Source organism: Callithrix jacchus, chromosome 2 (genome assembly GCF_049354715.1).
Source record: "Callithrix jacchus isolate 240 chromosome 2, calJac240_pri, whole genome shotgun sequence".
In the NCBI taxonomy this organism is placed as follows: domain Eukaryota; kingdom Metazoa; phylum Chordata; class Mammalia; order Primates; family Cebidae; genus Callithrix; species Callithrix jacchus.
Genome location: NC_133503.1, coordinates 141,240,199 through 141,257,848, shown reverse-complemented (window position 1 = coordinate 141,257,848; position 17,650 = coordinate 141,240,199). Strand labels below are relative to the sequence as shown.

Sequence of the window (17,650 nt, the reverse complement as noted above, 5' to 3'; positions counted from 1 at the left end):
GGAGAAATAGTATTTTGATGCATGGAGTTTAAATTCAAAATTAATTGCAAAGTACAAAATAATGGCTTGGTATTTTATAAAAGCAGTAAATATTTTAAGTGGTAGTATCACAAAGAAGCATCATTTTAGAGTTGAAAGCATTATCCAACTTTACCAAGTTGGACATGGGGAAACCGAGGCTCACAAATAGGGGTTCAGTCTATGCTCCCCGGGCAGTATAGGCCAAAACCAAGTCTGCTTAGGAGCCTCCCACTAGACTTCAGCCCGTTCTATCTGCCACGCCCTGCTGCCTGGGTTTTCAGAACCTTTGTGAGCAATGAGACTGCTTTTAGTGTCCAATCAAAAATTCCTCTCAAGTTTCCAGCATGTAATAAACTAAAAATATGTGAAATTAGCCCCTGTGGTTCACATATAGTAAACAGCGTCAAGACAGTGTTATAGTTTTCAGGATAAGACTCCAAATCACTCCATGAGACATGGAGTGGGAAAAACAGTGGGTTTCCGACTCAGATGGATCTGGATGGGAATCTCAACTCTTTTGAGCAACTCCACTTTTCCAAATTGTTCTCCATACTGTGGAACGGGGATAGTGCCTCTCTTCTGGGGTTGGTATGAGATTTAAGGAACTGATAATTTCTACTCTCACATCAGTTCCAGCTTTTGAGGCCTTATGGGAGCTGGCCTTATTCGGTAGGTCTTACTTCTTCAGTCCACCCATCCTTGTTAGTTGTGTGAATCCTGTCAGGCCATTTTCCCTACTGACACCATGTTTCCAGCTAGCAGAGCTAAGGCCTCTAGGATCCTGTAGGGGCTAAAAGCGACACTCTGGGAAGTTGTCACCCTGATGTGGATACACTGCTTGGAGGGAGGAAGGTGCCTTTGTATGAAGCCCTTCCTCTATATGTGGCTTGGTGAATGGAGCAGCCTAGATTTCAGCACCACTCCTCCATCTTGTCCAGGTGCCTCTGCACAGTGCATAAATTAGATGACCATATGTATCTGCCCCAAGCAGTGCCATCCACTTTATCTGCACTCGAGTAGGTCCTCCTCCTGTTTTATGTGCAAATTAAGTCTACCTATTCAATATGTTTATGCCTTTAAGCCCCTTGTCATCTTATATTTAACCGTGTATAGTTTTTCCTATTAATCTACTTAATTACATTTCTAAAGGGCAGGGATAAAGGCTTTTTCTCCCTTTGAGCTCTTCCTAGCAGAGAACGAGGTACAGCATAATAATTATCTAAATAATTTATTTTTGTATAAACTTCCAAAGAGTCACACATCAACACATCTAATGCATCCAGCAATCCTGTGAAATAAGGATTCTCCCCATTTATGGAGGGAAGCTAAGATTTGGAAAAGGTGGGGCACAGAATAAGCTCTCTGAAGTTTCTTGATAGTTTGTTCTGTTTGTTACTAAAAAGTACTGAAAATGTTTAAAGCTAAACAAGTTTTCTTGAATCATTGTGTTATCTTTACCCAATTAATATTTAGGTAGGTAAAACAGATTTCTGCAGAGCAACCAAGGTAAAACCAAGTCTATTTAACACAGGGTGCCTTTGAACGAAACCCATTATGGTTGTATTTACATATTTCAGATGTCATGGATATATCCAGAAATATTAATGTAGTATAATTGAAGTCTAATATTGCACCCTCAAGCCCAGAGTGGAAAAGAAATGACTCTTTCTCCCCCTTGCCCTTCTACACCTGTCAAAGTTAATTTTTAACCACTGGCACACTGCAAAACATTCATCCTGAAGAGCCTGATTCATAAATCTTGTTTTAAATGCTCTGGGCTTGGTTCTCAACCCAGACTAAAGGCAAGCACTAAGGTAGGCGGAAATGACGTTCAAAGAATTTTACTTTTCTCTCATTTAATTTTTATTGGGTTTAAAATGTGGTCTGACATTAGAGGGTTGTTTCAAAGGTGAGAAATAAACTGAAAAAATTACATGTTTTTTTTAGATGTGTAGAACAGGCAGGCAGGCCACACTAGGGTTTTATCAAACGATAGTTTTATTTGCGCTCTGAAAGAGAGACACAGGTATTTTGGTATGTATGTGTTGGAAGGGTATAGTCAGTTTTACTTTTGTTTTCACAGTGCAGACTTCTCTCTGTCTCAAGGGACAAGAATCTGAGGGAGAATTGCAGGGAAGGAGTTTTTTATTCCACTAAGCAATGGGTATGCCTTTTCAGAAACCTTGTAGAACGTGTCAGATTTTATGCACATATGTAAACCTGGGTTTATTTATATACTTATAATGGGCATTTTCCTTAGTACAACATGAATTAAGACCAGTGGATATGGAGCAAATACTTTGAATTACCCTAACAGGCCCTCTGTTGTAAGTTATCTTAAGTTTAAATTCTGAAGGGAGGTATTCATTTTACCCTTAAATGAAGATTTTAGTTCATGAATTTTTGTTGTCTATTCTTTTTTTCATGGTCTTTGTTCACACATGATGTCTCACAAAAACAAGACGTTTTCTAGGTTGAAAGCTATCTGTGGGCCATTTGCCACTTGATGGTGATTTGCACATATGAAATACAGTATGCAATTTGTAACTTTTGAACAGTTTAAGGATCAAAAGACTTTTTCCTGACTAGACTATGTCTGCTGAGAAGTGAAATAATGGCCTCTATTTTCCTCTGAAATGAGTTTTACAAAACTTTGAGGAAAGGAAAAATGATACATATTCTTTTAAACAATCCAGAAGATAAAGTTAGTTTTCCAGTGTGTCTGGGTCTTTGAGGTCCCAGAGAAATGCTGACATTAAAATACAAGTTTTCCTAAAAGACTAGCAGCTTTGTGAAAAAATTTCCAAGTTATTAAGACACCTGTACTTTTGATTTACTAATTATTTGTTAGTCATATAGATCAAGTGACGGTAATACAACCATGTGCGCTAGCTCATGTCAAATTTGGACAAACGAAATACACAGTTGGTTTTCTCCCAAAGCAGGAATTACTGATTCAGTTCTACCAGCAGAGGGCTCCCTTTTTTAAGCTAATGAAGAGCATGTGTCTTGCAGATCACTCTTCAAACATGAAAATTCAAGGGGAAAAAGATTCAGCTCACACTTTCCTAATAGGACCTCTCTGGTAGATGATTGTACATATTGTGAGAAATTTGTTTAAGGCAAAGTTTTTCCAATCTATTTCAAGACTGACTTTCTGTAAGTTGAGAGAGTACTGCTTTCCAGTGGCTCATTTTCTTCTGAAACAGAAAATATACTGTTGGACTTAACAGAGCATTTTAATCTTAGAAGGTTTCGACATGAAACATCATGTGGATCCAGACAGGTATGCTTACGAGACTGATGTTTCCAACGTTTCTAGCTTTAGAAAGGCTATTTTTAAAAGTAGGGCAAGATTATGCAGCTCAGGATGCAAGGGTATTCTCTGAACTAACCATATGTCCCTATGATCAGATGGCAGATTCACTTATAGACTGTTATTTCCATTGGGAAAGTTTTTCAATATATCAGTTGCACGAAAGGAAAGTTTGTAAAGTCACTTTCATCATGGGTTTAACAGCACTTGCCAGCTATTTCAGTTAATCCTGAAGGTAGTTTCTGCTGTTGGCCTGTATGGACTCTATGTGACCGCTGGATCTCTTTCCCATGCGGAGTATGAGGCTATTATTGAAAAAACCCATGTCTTCAAAGACAATGAAATGTAGTAGTTTTGCTTTAACTTAAGCAAGCTAAAAATAGAAAACAAACCAGAGTTTTTTGGGGGGCGTGAAATTTTGGTTATGTGGCTTAAAAGATTAACTTCAGTTTTGTCCATTTTTAATTTCTGTAGCAAAGGGAAGTGAGGAGCAGGGACAGTGAGTAGAGAAGGGCATTTGAAACCATCTGAAGATTGGGTTCTAGTCTTAGGGCTATAAACTTGTGCAAACCACTTCACCTCCCTGGGTCAGATTTTTCCCCCTTTGTAGCATGAAGGAATTGATTGAAGTGATCTCCAAATTATATTCTGGTGTAAAGTTTGGTGATTTCTACATTGTGTTACAATTCCCTGGATAACCTTAAAGCTATCTATGCTGATGCAACTGAAAATTCTCTTAGATAAAATTTTTATTAGTTCAATAGTAGTCAATAATCACAAATCTGGTCCATTGCCGCTTTCTCAAATAAAGGGCAAACATCCACTAGAAAGGTATGCCCTTCTCTGCCCTTAAATCCTTTACCGAATTAGCTGGCACATAAACCTAATGTAGACACACCTTTTAATAAGCAGGTCATGTGGACATTTAAATGCGAGTTGCAATCGACTTCATAAAAATAGCCACAGTTTTGTTCTTTTCTGAATTGTCATATGATTATGGCGTATAGTATGTATGTGGTGTGGAGTTTAATAGTCGTCCTGAGGATGCTCTCCTACTACTTACTATTGAACATTTTTGTCATCTGCTCCCAGCCCGAGTTGCTCACAAGGGCTTTCCTTTTACACCTGCGGGGCTGTCTGTGCTCGTGTGAGAGGAGGTGCAGGAGGTGGACACACGAGCGAGGCACTGGGTTGTTCCGAGAGGCTCAGGCCTTTACAAGCGAGGCTTTGATTCTATTTTTTGCTGAACTGGCTCAGCCACTTCCTGTGTTTGGCTGTGCATAGTGCCTCGCTTCACTGTCGGCTGCTTGAGCCCCGCGAGCCAGCCAGCGCGCTGAGCAGCCAGTGAGACTATTTTAGGTCCCCTCACAATGGCCTTCTCATTTCCCAGGCGAAAATGAGCAAGTTGGGCTTGCATTGGCCACTTGTCAGCCGATGACAAGTTTGACTGGGGCTCCCCTCCCCCTCCCGAAATCCCTAGCTCAGCAAATATTTGAACCTGCCCAAGTTAATCATGAAGCTGCGATCTTTATCTAAGGGAGACGTGCGAGCGCCTGGGCTCCTTTCCTCCCCAGTACAGTAGCGAAATCCAGTTGGCTTCTCAATGAGGAGCCGGCAGTGAGCAGCAGTGGCCCGGACAGACACGCTGCCGGGCGGGGCGTGGGGTGGAGGGACGAGCCCAACAGCGGAGCTGGGCCACTGTGTGCTCCTGGAGGGTCCTAGCGGCGCCTCCACTCCTGCGCGCACTCACAGGCACCGGGCACGAGCACTGGCCGCAGGGAGCCGGCTGGGGGGGAGGTGCGGGGGCTCGGCCCACTTGGTGGAAGAACAGCTTTGGGGATTTTTTTTTTTTTCACTGTCGGATACAGGCATTTCAAAGGGAAATCGTTGAAATGCATAACCTGCAAAGTAAGTTGCTTTGAATTTGTGCACTTCTCTGTTCCTTGCCTGTGGTTTATCTGAGCGGTCCCTTTCTGTAGTTTGTCTTGGAGTGTGTGTGCCTGCGTGCGCCCCTGTAAGCGCTGCCTGGGGAGGACAGATGGGAGATTATGGGAGACACTCCCCCCGTCCTCGAGGGGGCAGTGGGAGGGAAAGATAGGGTTTAGGTTGGAAGTTCAGGAAGAAAGTACTAATTACAAAGTGCTTGGTTGGAGTTGATGCCAGGCCAGGGCTTGGAGAGACCATGGAAAATCACCTGTCTCCCTGCCTTCTCCCTGGGTTAGTTATCCACAGGAGATCCAGCAGCCAGACTGGTTCGCACCAAGGGTTCCCAAATGCACAGACTGGCCCTCTGGGCTGTTAACACCGGCCACAGCTGCTCAGAGAACTTGTCTCCTTGCTTTGGGGGAGGGTTGACATTTTTATTAAACTAAAAAAGAATTTTTTTCTGAATCTTATCTGAGGTCATACCACCACTTTTACCATTTTTATTTGAATTCGAATTCAGGTTTATCTAAACTTAGGCAAATGGAAAAGTGTGTGGAAGAGGGTAGGAGGGGACAAGGTGAGCCTGCTTTTCCCAATAATGGGAAAATGAATTAGACTAGACAGGCGATGTCAGAGAACAGAATGCCTTGCCTTTGGTCTGCTTTTTAAATATACTTTATGATCCCAAATTTTACAGAAAGTCTAAATCTCAAAGGTTTCTATGTTTTTTTAAACGGTCACACAAATATGTGACATACACCATGTACATAGATCACAGAGCCCACTATAGTTTTTTAAATGAGCCACATTTACGTGGGAGAAGAGGAGTTTCCCCCCCATTATAATATTGTGAATGTAAAGAGATTAGTTCACAGTGAGAATGTACAGTAGGCTCCCGTAAGGGTGACAGGATTTTATGCAGAATGACTTTGAAAACCAAAATTGATCATTAGATTTATAAAAAAAATTGATTTCCTTATATTAAGTAGTGCTAAGAAGCATTATTTGTCCCCAGAGCGAGGCATTTGAGATAGAGGGGGAAAAGCAAAAAAAAAAAAAAAAAAAAAAGTGATTACATCATCCTCCCCTTCCAGCAGTATTAGGATTGAAGATGGGTTCATCAGTGAAATATTTTGCATAGATAAATATACCTCTACTCTGCATTCTGATCTGTAGCCCCCTTCTTTTTAGAAGAAGCATTTTCTTTGCCCAGTTTTGTTAGGGAGTCACATTAAAATTCTCATAATGTTGACAATTTATTATTTCTACTAATAGGCATCTGCATTCCTATGTCAAATTTCATTGTTTCTATAAAGTCTAGTTTTAACTTTGGAATGTTTGGTAGAGGAGGACATTGTGTCTCTACATTTTCTTTTAACTGTCCTTTCTAATGTGGTACATTTGTGACAGTGTTAAATTCTGGGTTTTCAGTGAATTATGGAGGACTGAAATTAAATGCCAGGAGTAGTTTGTTCTGCTTTTATTATATATGAGAGATATCTAAGGACTATAAAACACAGCTTAAGTATACCCTTTTGATACCTTTTAAGGTTTTTAAACCAAGGAATGACTGGGCTATATACCCAGATGCACTAGGAGGGGGAGAAAAAGCTCGGAGCTGCAGCATATCAGCTTTTGTCAACCTGCCAGCAGCAGAGCGTACCATGCTGCAAGGAGTAATAAACAAGGAATTAGAGAACTCGCTGCTGGAGGAGAACAGTCAAATCAAACACCTTTTTGAAAGGATGAGCATGTATATATTGCAGTTCTGTTAAATGTAGCTTCTCAGGAAGGTTGGGATTATGTTAAGGCTGGTATAGAAGAGAACTGATGAAGCAGGAGTGGTCTGGTGACATTTTTCTGACTTGATTGGCTGGGGCGTGTGATGTAATAGGTTTCAGTGCAGCCTCTTATAGGTTTTAAAATGAATTCCAAGACACCATTACAAAGAAAGCCGGACTCTTTTCTTATAACTGAGCTCAGCCAAGGAAACTCTTGCACAAATGTACAATACTGTTTGGAATATGGAAGACCTGGATTTAGAATATGCCAAGACAGATATAAATTGTGGCACAGACTTGATGTTTTATATAGAAATGGATCCACCAGGTAATATTGCGGCATTATTGTAGAGAGCTAGTTAATTTCGTGGCTTTTTAATTTTTTGAAAGCTACTGTAAAATATCCTTTTTAGATTTCTGTTTTTATTAATTTATCTCATTGATAAAAATTAGTTTGTTCATGGCTTAAAAATTAGATTGTTTGACTGCCTGTGGAAGCAAGCAGCTCAGGCTGTGTGTGATAAATGCTTATTCTTACTTGAACGGATATGAATTGAACTCCAGTTTTTCACTGGTGTCTTTTGTTAATCAAGATCCTTCCCTGGATGAGTTATATTGTGGTTTATTGTCCCTGTAATTAAAACGATGCCTCCTTTGTGCTGCTTTTCTCTGTTGCCAGTGGATGAGAACAGTGTGGCACTTTGCAGTGATAACACTTGGTACTTTAGAAAGCATGTAAAATGTAGCAGTGATTACAACTCAGTTCTCTAGATGTTGAGACGTTGCTTGCTCTCTCTTATATTAAGATATTATAATGAAAAAAGAAGTTGACTTTCCATTATTGAGTGTTGGTCTTTGTAAAATATTCTTGGTAGATACCTGAAATCATTTTTGCATAAGTTAAAATAGTAACAGTGCTTTAAAACTTATGACAGGATTTATCTAAAAATCCTAGATTTATATTTTTTCCTAAGTTGTTTTATTCCAATGTTAGCTCTCCCCCCATTTAAGATATTCAGAAATATTGCAGTCTTTTATTTGTCACCAATTTGTATATATGAATACTGATTTGACATTGAGGAAGGGAGATATGATTTTTAATCAGACCTGGCATATAGAGCATAATTTATCCAACAGAATATTAACATGAATACTAAAGAGATTTAGGGCACATATGAGTTTCTTAAAGTGGCTTTTTGCAGAACAGTGCCTGAAATACTAAGATTAGAGAAACCCACTTCCTCCTCTTAAAACATAGTGCTGTAGATGAGCCTTTTTATTACTGCAACAGCATTTGTGGAGGACATAGACCAAATTTGTCTTTCATAATTAAATAAGAGGATATTAAAGCCAAGTCATGTTATTCCTGCTACTCATATGTTCATAGTTTCTTTGGATGGATTTGACCAGGCATGAAACTTTAATATGTCTAGAATCTAGAAGTACCAAATGTCATGACTCTGGATCTACTTTGAAATTTATTCACATGGCCAGCCCAATTTATTTGTTAGTTTCTAAGGCGCTCTCTCTTCTCCTTTTCAGTTTCGTTTCTTTTTGAGCTGTGCTCTGAAAGTTTTTTTTAAGAAAAGTATCTTCCATGTTGCATGGAATTGTGAATTAATGCTATATATTTCAGTTACTGTAATTTTTCTTTTTTTTAAAGTAAAAGTATTCATCTAAAGAAATTTAGTTCTAACGTAGTTGGGATTGCAAACAACTTTTTCTTTTTCATCTGCAGCACTGCCTCCTAAACCACCAAAACCCACTACTGTAACCAACAACGGTATGAATAACAATATGTCCTTACAAGATGCTGAATGGTACTGGGGAGATATCTCAAGGTAAGCCTACAGAAACTTCGTTTTCACTAGATACAGAGAGTTTTAGATTAAGAGAAAGAAAAGCACCAGCTTGCTAAGTTCCATTTTTAGGATGTCATCCAATGTAAGCATGAAGCATAGTTGGTTCTCTTCCAAAGACGACCAGAAAAAGTCACTGAGCACTGGAGGACTGTGGGTGCTGGATGCCACAGGAAATTAAATACCTGGGAAGTTTCATTATTGACAGAGATGTCAGTGAAGCACCAGGGTGAAGTGGCACTGCCTAAGAACAGAGTGTGAAGGCACTCTCTCTATTAAGCACAACTCTGAGAATTCTTGTCTTAAACACAGTAAGAAAACAATGCCATTTTATGTCAGCTTTGAGAAGGGGGAGTAAGGCTGGAGAAACCTTTTTGAGATCATGAGTTTCTGTGCTAATTTGTCAGATTGTAATGTTGGCTTGAAAAAATAAAAACTTAGTTCCACAGATAAACCAATAGTGAAAGTGATATGCGCCTGTTTGTAATGAGACTGCAATTGCTAACATTTCTATTTAAACAAATTATTAGTAAGCTCTTATTACTAAGCCCTGAAAATGCAATTATTTAAGTCTATGTGGGCAAGAGGAATATGGGCACTCACTGTACTTTCCACTTATTTTGCTGTCAACCTAAAACTGCTCTAAAAAATAGTCTGTTTAAACCTATAGTCACTAAACCTCAGGGTGAGCATTGTCCTGCATTTTTATTTCAGGGAAGAAGTGAATGAAAAACTTCGAGATACAGCAGATGGGACCTTTTTGGTACGAGATGCGTCTACTAAAATGCATGGCGATTATACTCTTACACTAAGGTAAGCCAGGAAATAGAGCTGAAATTAGGGTGTTTGGGCTGATGTTAAAACATATTTTTTTATTAGAAAATGTTAACACATTTATTTTTATATTGTTTTTACAGGAAAGGGGGAAATAACAAATTAATCAAAATATTTCATCGAGATGGAAAATATGGCTTCTCTGACCCATTAACCTTCAATTCTGTGGTTGAACTAATAAACCACTACCGGAATGAATCTCTAGCTCAGTATAATCCCAAATTGGATGTGAAATTGCTTTATCCAGTATCCAAATACCAACAGGTAATAAAAACTGAATTATCCAGTTATGATATTTAGACAAGATACTTTCAATGCTTAGAGAACATTTGAAAAAGATGAATTACATATAATCAAGTCTAAAAAACTTTATACTTATGATCACATAATTGCAGTTTTAAAGATGCTTCCATGTCAGGTATTTTGTTAAACAATTCTTAAGTACCTTATCTATTGAATTTATTTTTTCCCTCTGATTTTTAATCTTTCTAGGATCAAGTTGTCAAAGAAGATAATATTGAAGCTGTAGGGAAAAAATTACATGAATATAACACTCAGTTTCAAGAAAAAAGTCGGGAATATGATAGGTTATATGAAGAATATACCCGTACATCCCAGGTGAGTTTTCTGTGAAAATCAGATTAAAAGTTTAGAACTCTTAGTTTTTAAAAGACTAACATGGAAAAAAGAATTTAAAAGATTGAGAGTTTTTATGAATGCAGTGGGGGCAAGATCATTTATTTCTGAATCATTGTTGATTATTTTAGCATAATATATATAGCTGAACCTTTTAACCAAAAATTGTAAGTATCAGAATAATTAAGTTCACATGATAACCGAAGCAGTCACTGAGTTTCAAGTTGATTTAGTTACTGATAGAAGGATCCTGTTTAGATTGGAAGTTAGTAATAACTGGAAGTTTCACATACTTCTCTAATCCCTGAAATGGAGATTTAGCAATTAACATATATCCCGCCATGAAAAGGAGGGGCTACATTTACTGCCATATTTTTCTAGACCATTACTCTTTGCTGATCATTCGTGTATCTGGAAATGCCAGTGGGAGTAGAGGACAACAGGGATGCTATAAACTACAGTAGCTTTTAAGAAGACAAAAACTGGAGGAAATTGCCAAGAAATCATTCTTCATAGATTGAGAAAATTCTCCAGAGGAAATATTTGTTTCTGGGATACTATTTTAATGGGTTTTATGAATTCAAGTCCCATCCTGCTAATAATACAGATCAAATGTCCTGGTAGTGTCTTGCAGTAAGAAATTATTCTATGAATGGTGTGACATTATCTTTTTAAAATTATGTTGCAGGAAATCCAAATGAAAAGGACAGCTATTGAAGCATTTAATGAAACCATAAAAATATTTGAAGAGCAGTGCCAGACCCAAGAGCGGTACAGCAAAGAATACATAGAAAAGTTTAAACGTGAAGGGAATGAGAAAGAAATACAAAGGTGAACCATGAGTGTTTCCCTTGTTCTTGAGCTAGAGATAACCAAAATCCTCTAAAACCATTTAAAGATGATCTTGCTTTCTGTGCTTTGAATGATTTAAAAATGACAGGAAGAGAAGCCACGCTTCACCTAAGGAAAACTGCTGGGAAATCATAGTGAAACTTTTTATCAACTTTGGGGACCGTTCATGATGTACCCAGGTAATAACAAATGCATTTCTCTTGCCTGCAGGATTATGCATAATTATGATAAGTTGAAGTCTCGAATCAGTGAAATTATTGACAGTAGAAGAAGATTGGAAGAAGACTTGAAGAAGCAGGCGGCTGAGTATAGAGAAATTGACAAACGTATGAACAGCATTAAACCAGACCTTATCCAGCTGAGAAAGACAAGAGACCAATACTTGATGTAAGTACTTGAAATGGAACCCTATACATGAACAATTGGTGATTGTTACAGTTCAGGATGAGCTAATGCGTTTTCTTTTTAAAACTGTTTTTCAGGTGGTTAACTCAAAAAGGTGTTCGGCAAAAGAAGTTAAATGAGTGGCTGGGCAATGAAAACACTGAAGAGTAAGTAGTTACTAAAGATGTGATAGCAGAAGATTTTTCTCATTTTAGGAAAATGCATGACTTGCTTTGTTTTTAGAACAAGTGAGGAATTTTACTGAGTTTGGAACATCTTGTAGGAGAAAATGTATAAACTCAGTGCCATTATCCAGAATTTTAAAAAAAGAAAGCTTAGCTAAGGAGGACTAGGATTTATTTTTACTCATAATGCTGTGAAACAACTCTGTGTCTGTAATGATGTCCATGAACATCTGAAAAATCCCAAGATATTTTTGGAACAATCAGAGACAAAATAATTATGCTTTATGCTTAATATATTTTAAAGCTTAAGTATATACAGTGTTTGAATTATTCAAAAACTGGCAATCTTCCTAGTCAATTTCCTGATCTAAACTGGATCAACAAGATTGTTTTAATACCTTTCACTCTGTCCAGGTACCTGAGTGTGGTTGCTTGAAAACAGAAATAGTACAACTGATTGCTAACTCTTTGTCCTGGGAGGTTGCACTGGAGGCTGAATACCAGGAGAGGAAAATTCAGGGCAGGCATGTGATGGCCAGTCTGACTGGCTTTGTAGGGGACGGACAGGAGCCAGGAGGGAATTGAGGGAGGTATGCCTAGGGAAGGCAGCAAGGCAGACTGATGGCTCCTGCTCTTGATTTAGAAACTTTCTCTCCTGTTTGCCTAGCCAATATTCGTTGGTGGAAGATGATGAAGATTTGCCCCATCATGATGAGAAGACGTGGAATGTCGGAAGCAGCAACAGAAACAAAGCTGAAAACCTGTTGCGAGGGAAGCGAGATGGCACTTTTCTTGTCCGGGAGAGCAGTAAACAGGGCTGCTACGCCTGCTCTGTAGTGTATGTATCTCCAGCAAACTTTTCTTTACAACAGCTTGTGAAGAGATGTTTCATTCGCTCATTGAGTTTTGGAGGCAAAGATTGGAAATAGTTTTAGTCTTGACTAAGCTTACAGTACATAATGTAGAAGAGCAAATAAAGCAAACATGCCATTTTAAAGTCTAGCCAGAAGTAGATGTTAATACAGTGTAATAGAAACCTGTCTAGTTGGAAGACGAGGGTTTGGATTCCAATTCAGTGCTAATTATCATGAGAAGTTGCTAAGTCTTTTTCTCCTCTTTAAAATGGAAGTGGCAATGCCTGCCTTTTTTGCCTCTCAGGGCTATAATAGTTAGAATCTGAGGTAATTTACATTGAGAACATAACCCACAGGAAAAATACTCATCAGGAACAGGTCAAAAAGAGAAGATTCTGATCATTATCCTTGAGCTGTGTACACACACATTGGATCATTGACATCACCATTTCTGAGAAGTAAATGTCCTCTCATAGGGAATGGTTCTAAAAGTATGTTATACTCCATGATCACCTTTCATTGAATGAGAGAAATATTCCTACAGCAAAGAAGGCTACTTTGGTCCTTACTTTGCGCAAGGGCACATGCAGAGATGGAGAGTTGTACAGCCAGAAGGAAGGAATCCTACGAATAATCATTAGGGAGTAATAGTAATACTGCTTGTCATGGAGCAGTGCCGATAGTTGTCCTCATAATGGCTGGAAGCTACCATTTGTTGCATGCTTACTGCATGCCAGACCGTCTCTCAAGCATATTGCAGGCATGGTCTCCTTTCTCAAAGTAACTGTATTACATTTTACTATTGTCGTCCCTTTAAACCATTAAAAAAATGAAAATACAGTAGGTCAGTGAAGCTGGGTTACCTACCCAAGGTACTCGGCCAAATGTCTGCAGTGTGACAGGGCCAAGAGTCTACAGTAACCTAGGACCCTTTCACCAAGTTGAGGCTGGCCTGCATAGAGTAGTACTGCACAGTGATGCATTTTATAAAAACGCCCTGTAGAGTTGTGAATTGCCTTGGACAAGCTCAAAAGACAGTTTTTCCTTCTCTCCTCTCTAGGGTGGATGGCGAAGTAAAGCATTGTGTCATAAACAAAACAGCGACTGGCTATGGCTTTGCCGAGCCCTATAACTTGTACAGCTCTCTGAAAGAACTGGTGCTACATTACCAACACACCTCCCTTGTTCAGCACAACGACTCCCTCAACGTCACACTAGCCTACCCAGTATATGCACAGCAGAGGCGATGAAGCGCTTACTCTCTGATCCTTCTCCTGAAGTTCAGCCACCCTGAGGCCTCTGGAAAGCAAAGGGCTCCTCTCCAGTCTGATCTGTGAATTGAGCTGCAGAAACGAAGCCATCTATCTGCAGATGGGACTAGAGCTTTCTTTCACAAAAAAAGAAGTAGGGGAAGACATGCAGCCTAGGGCTGTGTGATGACCACACGTTTCTAAGCTGGAGTGCTTATCCTTTCTTTCTTTTTCTTTTTTTTCTTTGGTTTAATTTAAAGCCACAACCACAAAGAGAAAAAGAAATGCAAAAATCTCTGCCTGCAGGGACAAAGAGGCCTTTAACCATGGTGCTTGTTAATGCTTTCTGAAGCTTTACCAGCTGAAAGTTGGGACACGGGAGACCAGAGGAGAGAGAGGCAGAAGAACCCTGGCCTGAGATAGTTCAGTCCAGCCTGGTTTAGCCTGGATGTTGCTGTGCACGGTGGAGCCAGACACGTCGCACTGTGGATTATTTCATTTTCTAACAAATGAATGATATGTAGCAGAAAGGCACTTCCACTCGCAAGGGACACTTTGGGAGAATGTCAGTTCACGTATGTTCAGAAGAAATTGTGTCATAGAAAGTGCCAGAAAGTGTTTAAACTTGTCAAAAAAACAAAAACCCAGCAACAGAAAGATGGAGTTTGGAAAAGACTTAAAATGACATTCAGTATATAAAATATGTACATAATATTGGATGACTAACTATCAAATAGATGGATTTGTATCAATACCAAATAGCTTCTGTTTTGTTTTGCTGAAGGCTAAATTCACAGTGCTATGCAATTCTTAATTTTCATTAAGTTGTTATTTCAGTTTTAAATGTACCTACCTTCAGAATAAGCTTCCCCACCCCAGTTTTTGTTGCTTGAAAATATTGTCCCGGATATTTTTGTTAATATTCATTTTTGTTATCCTTTTTTTAAAAGAAGTGTACAGGATGCCAGTAAAAAAAAAAAAAATGGCTTCAGAATTAAAACTATGAACTATTTTACAGTTTTTCTTGTACAGAGTCCTTGGCTGTTAGCCCAAGGTTAAAAAGTTCCTAACAGATTTTTTTGGACTGTTTTGTTGGGCAGTGCCTGATAAGCTTCAAAGCTGCTTTATTCAATAAAAAAAGAAATGAAAAAGATATATGAATATGACAAAGTATTGCTGAGTCCAACAATGTTGATTTCAGACTCAAAATACGGTACCTGGCAATGTTTATTTCATAAAGAATTGTGAACTTCTTGAATCTAGGGAGGGGGATGTAGTGAAGGGATGTATCAGGTGGGGTGGTGGGAGGGGAGGCAAAGTTGTATGCACTTTCTCTTTCTCATGATTTAGAGAGATGAATAACTGCAAAGTGAAGTTGCTTCTTCTACTTCAGTCTTTTCTCACTTTGATTTGCTAGTTGTTATCAATTAATTAATGACAATTACAAATCTACTGTAACTCTAACACAGTGTGGCTGGTCAGGTATTTCAGTTCTTATGAAGGAAATGCCGAGTTTGTTTAGAACACTGGTTTAAAGGGATAATCTCTGTCACGTTAGACTCCATTACGACCAGCAGATACTCATCTTAGGAAAAGCATGATCTGAAATAATACTTTTAGTGGGATGTTGGTTACTTTCCTAGCTTTCCATTTGGTTTAGAACATAAAGCAAATAGACACAATCGTACTGTCACTGCTCTGGGCTGTGGAGCTTGCTCACATCATGGCCATTGCAGGAACCCAAGGCAGTCCTTATTCATCCAAATCACTGTATGTGCTTCACCACGGAGAAAAGGAAGCATAATCTTTCCAGTTTAGGGCAAGAGAGAGCAGCGTCTCTCCCTGATTTAGATAGGCAAAAGCTGGTATGTTCAGTAGGAGCTGTACATGTGTTGGAATAAAGACTAATTAGTGACCCTAATCATGCTCACTACCCTAGCAGGTTAAATAAAATCCTGCAATTTCAAATTTCCCTTTCTCCATATTAGATGTACCCACAGCTATGTTTCTGTTCAAGTACTAGGGTGAGGGTTTTCTGTTACTTTGTTTTTTAATGTTGTTCCTTTTGAAAGGATCAGTCTTGCAGCTGAGTGAATCATCTGTAGAATGTATTATTATTTTTCCTCTTTACATGAAGTTACTCATACTTAAGCAAAAGTCAGTCTTACAGCAAGACAGTCCTCAAACTTGACTTTCCTGATCTGACCATCTCCCTCTCATCGCCAGACAACTGACGATTTCCCTGGTTTTAGTCTGTGTCTCTGCTCTAAAATTATTGTGGTGATACCCTTCCAGATCACACAGAAGTCTAACAGTTAATTAGTGGATAGTTTTTAAACTAGGTTTGTGGGTATTTTTTTTGGGGGGGGGTAGCAAATGTATGCTATTACATACAAATAAGTTTTCTAAAATACAAGATCTGGGATTGAATATTTTTATTAAAAGCTACAGTTTTGTGAATGTTTTTGCGTCAACATTCTTTGCAAGAGGACATGGTATTTAGGCAGTTGCCTTATTTTTGCATCTCACAAACGTAAGTGCAATAGATCTTTCATTGAACAGCAAAGTAGGATCCATCATTCCATACGACTGAGTTACACCAGACCTAGTCTGCCCAATGCCTTGGTTGCAGCGTAGCTTGCCCACAGCATTTGTCATTTTAGATATTTGGCCAGCCGGGCACTCTGGGTTTTATCAGACAGCCTCCTAACAACACCGTATGAACGGCTGAGTATGAATAGACACAGCAGAGGCACTCCTGATACGTGATTTTATCCATGCATCAGTTTTTCCACCCAGTGTAGCATCCTGAAGATAAAGCCAGAAGCTAAGCTGCAGTGAGGCTGTGATAGGGCATAGAAGTGGGAGCATTGGAACCTCACGTTACATACACGAGATCATAACCACGTGAAAAGGCAAAAAGCATGTGTTTGCAACATCTGACAACTTCACGGCCTTTGATATATGTATATATGTATATGTGCATGGACTGTGTTTCCAGTACACCTTTCAGCCAAAACAGATCCACAGTAGTTGAGTTCAAGTACATAACAAGCAAATGTCTAGTACAATTCTTATATATGTGTATGGGCTTTTTTCCCTTTGAAGTTGCTTTGTTTTGTCTTACAAAGATGAAAATTGTTTGCAAGTGAAGTGAGAAGTTTGTATTTCTTTGGCTTTTTTGTGTTTTTAAAAGCTACGCCTTTTAGGGAGCTGGTCTGGATGACTTGCTTAGCTTGGAAATCCTTGTTCTTAGTGTGTCGAGTCAAAATGTGTTTATGTGAGCTGTCACTGTGGGGAACCAATTGCTTTGTCATATAACTGGTTATGAACTGGTAACATGTTTGGGAAGTCCTACTGATGTTCCTCTGAAAGAAAAGTTCTGCTGGTTTTAACAACTGTGCTTTTGCTATGCATGGTATCCAGGTTAGTTAAAAAGCAGACCCTGAGATCTGTTTTCAGTTTAGAGTCATTTCAGAAAGGGGCAGTTTAAAGCACAATGTCTCACATGGGACAAAGTTCCAAAATGCTAAATTCTTATTTTTTAAAAATCTAGTTCTATAAAATATTGGTATTATGGGTGGGGAGGAAATGGAATTGAGTCAATTAGAATGACTATCCAACTTAACATGAAACTTGTCACCATGAGATAGCATTAGCTGCCCAGGATGCTGCTATATATATATATATATACATATATATATATATATATTAAAAAAAAAAGCAAAACAAAAAAACTCATTTATACCTGT

At 38.7% G+C, this 17,650-nt stretch overlaps 1 protein-coding gene across 3 annotated transcripts in view; it reads left to right on the top strand.

Moving 5' to 3' along the window:
- Window positions 1–15,049, top strand: part of PIK3R1 (phosphoinositide-3-kinase regulatory subunit 1) — a 70,061-nt gene extending 55,012 nt beyond the window's left edge. The window contains exons 1-10 of one of the 3 annotated variants that reach the window (XM_008991981.5): window positions 4,894–5,245; window positions 8,783–8,885; window positions 9,618–9,716; window positions 9,821–10,001; window positions 10,230–10,355; window positions 11,062–11,204; window positions 11,436–11,612; window positions 11,708–11,776; window positions 12,462–12,632; window positions 13,709–15,049. In XM_008991981.5, coding sequence (XP_008990229.1) covers window positions 5,230–5,245; window positions 8,783–8,885; window positions 9,618–9,716; window positions 9,821–10,001; window positions 10,230–10,355; window positions 11,062–11,204; window positions 11,436–11,612; window positions 11,708–11,776; window positions 12,462–12,632; window positions 13,709–13,898 — 1,275 coding nt within the window. In that variant the 5' untranslated portion in view covers window positions 4,894–5,229 and the 3' untranslated portion in view covers window positions 13,899–15,049. Of the gene's footprint in view, window positions 1–4,893; window positions 5,246–7,201; window positions 7,373–8,782; window positions 8,886–9,617; window positions 9,717–9,820; window positions 10,002–10,229; window positions 10,356–11,061; window positions 11,205–11,435; window positions 11,613–11,707; window positions 11,777–12,461; window positions 12,633–13,708 lie in introns of those variants that run through there. The other 2 variants (XM_008991980.5, XM_017969892.4) reach the window with 2 other exon arrangements.
- Window positions 15,050–17,650: the final 2,601 nt, after the last annotated feature.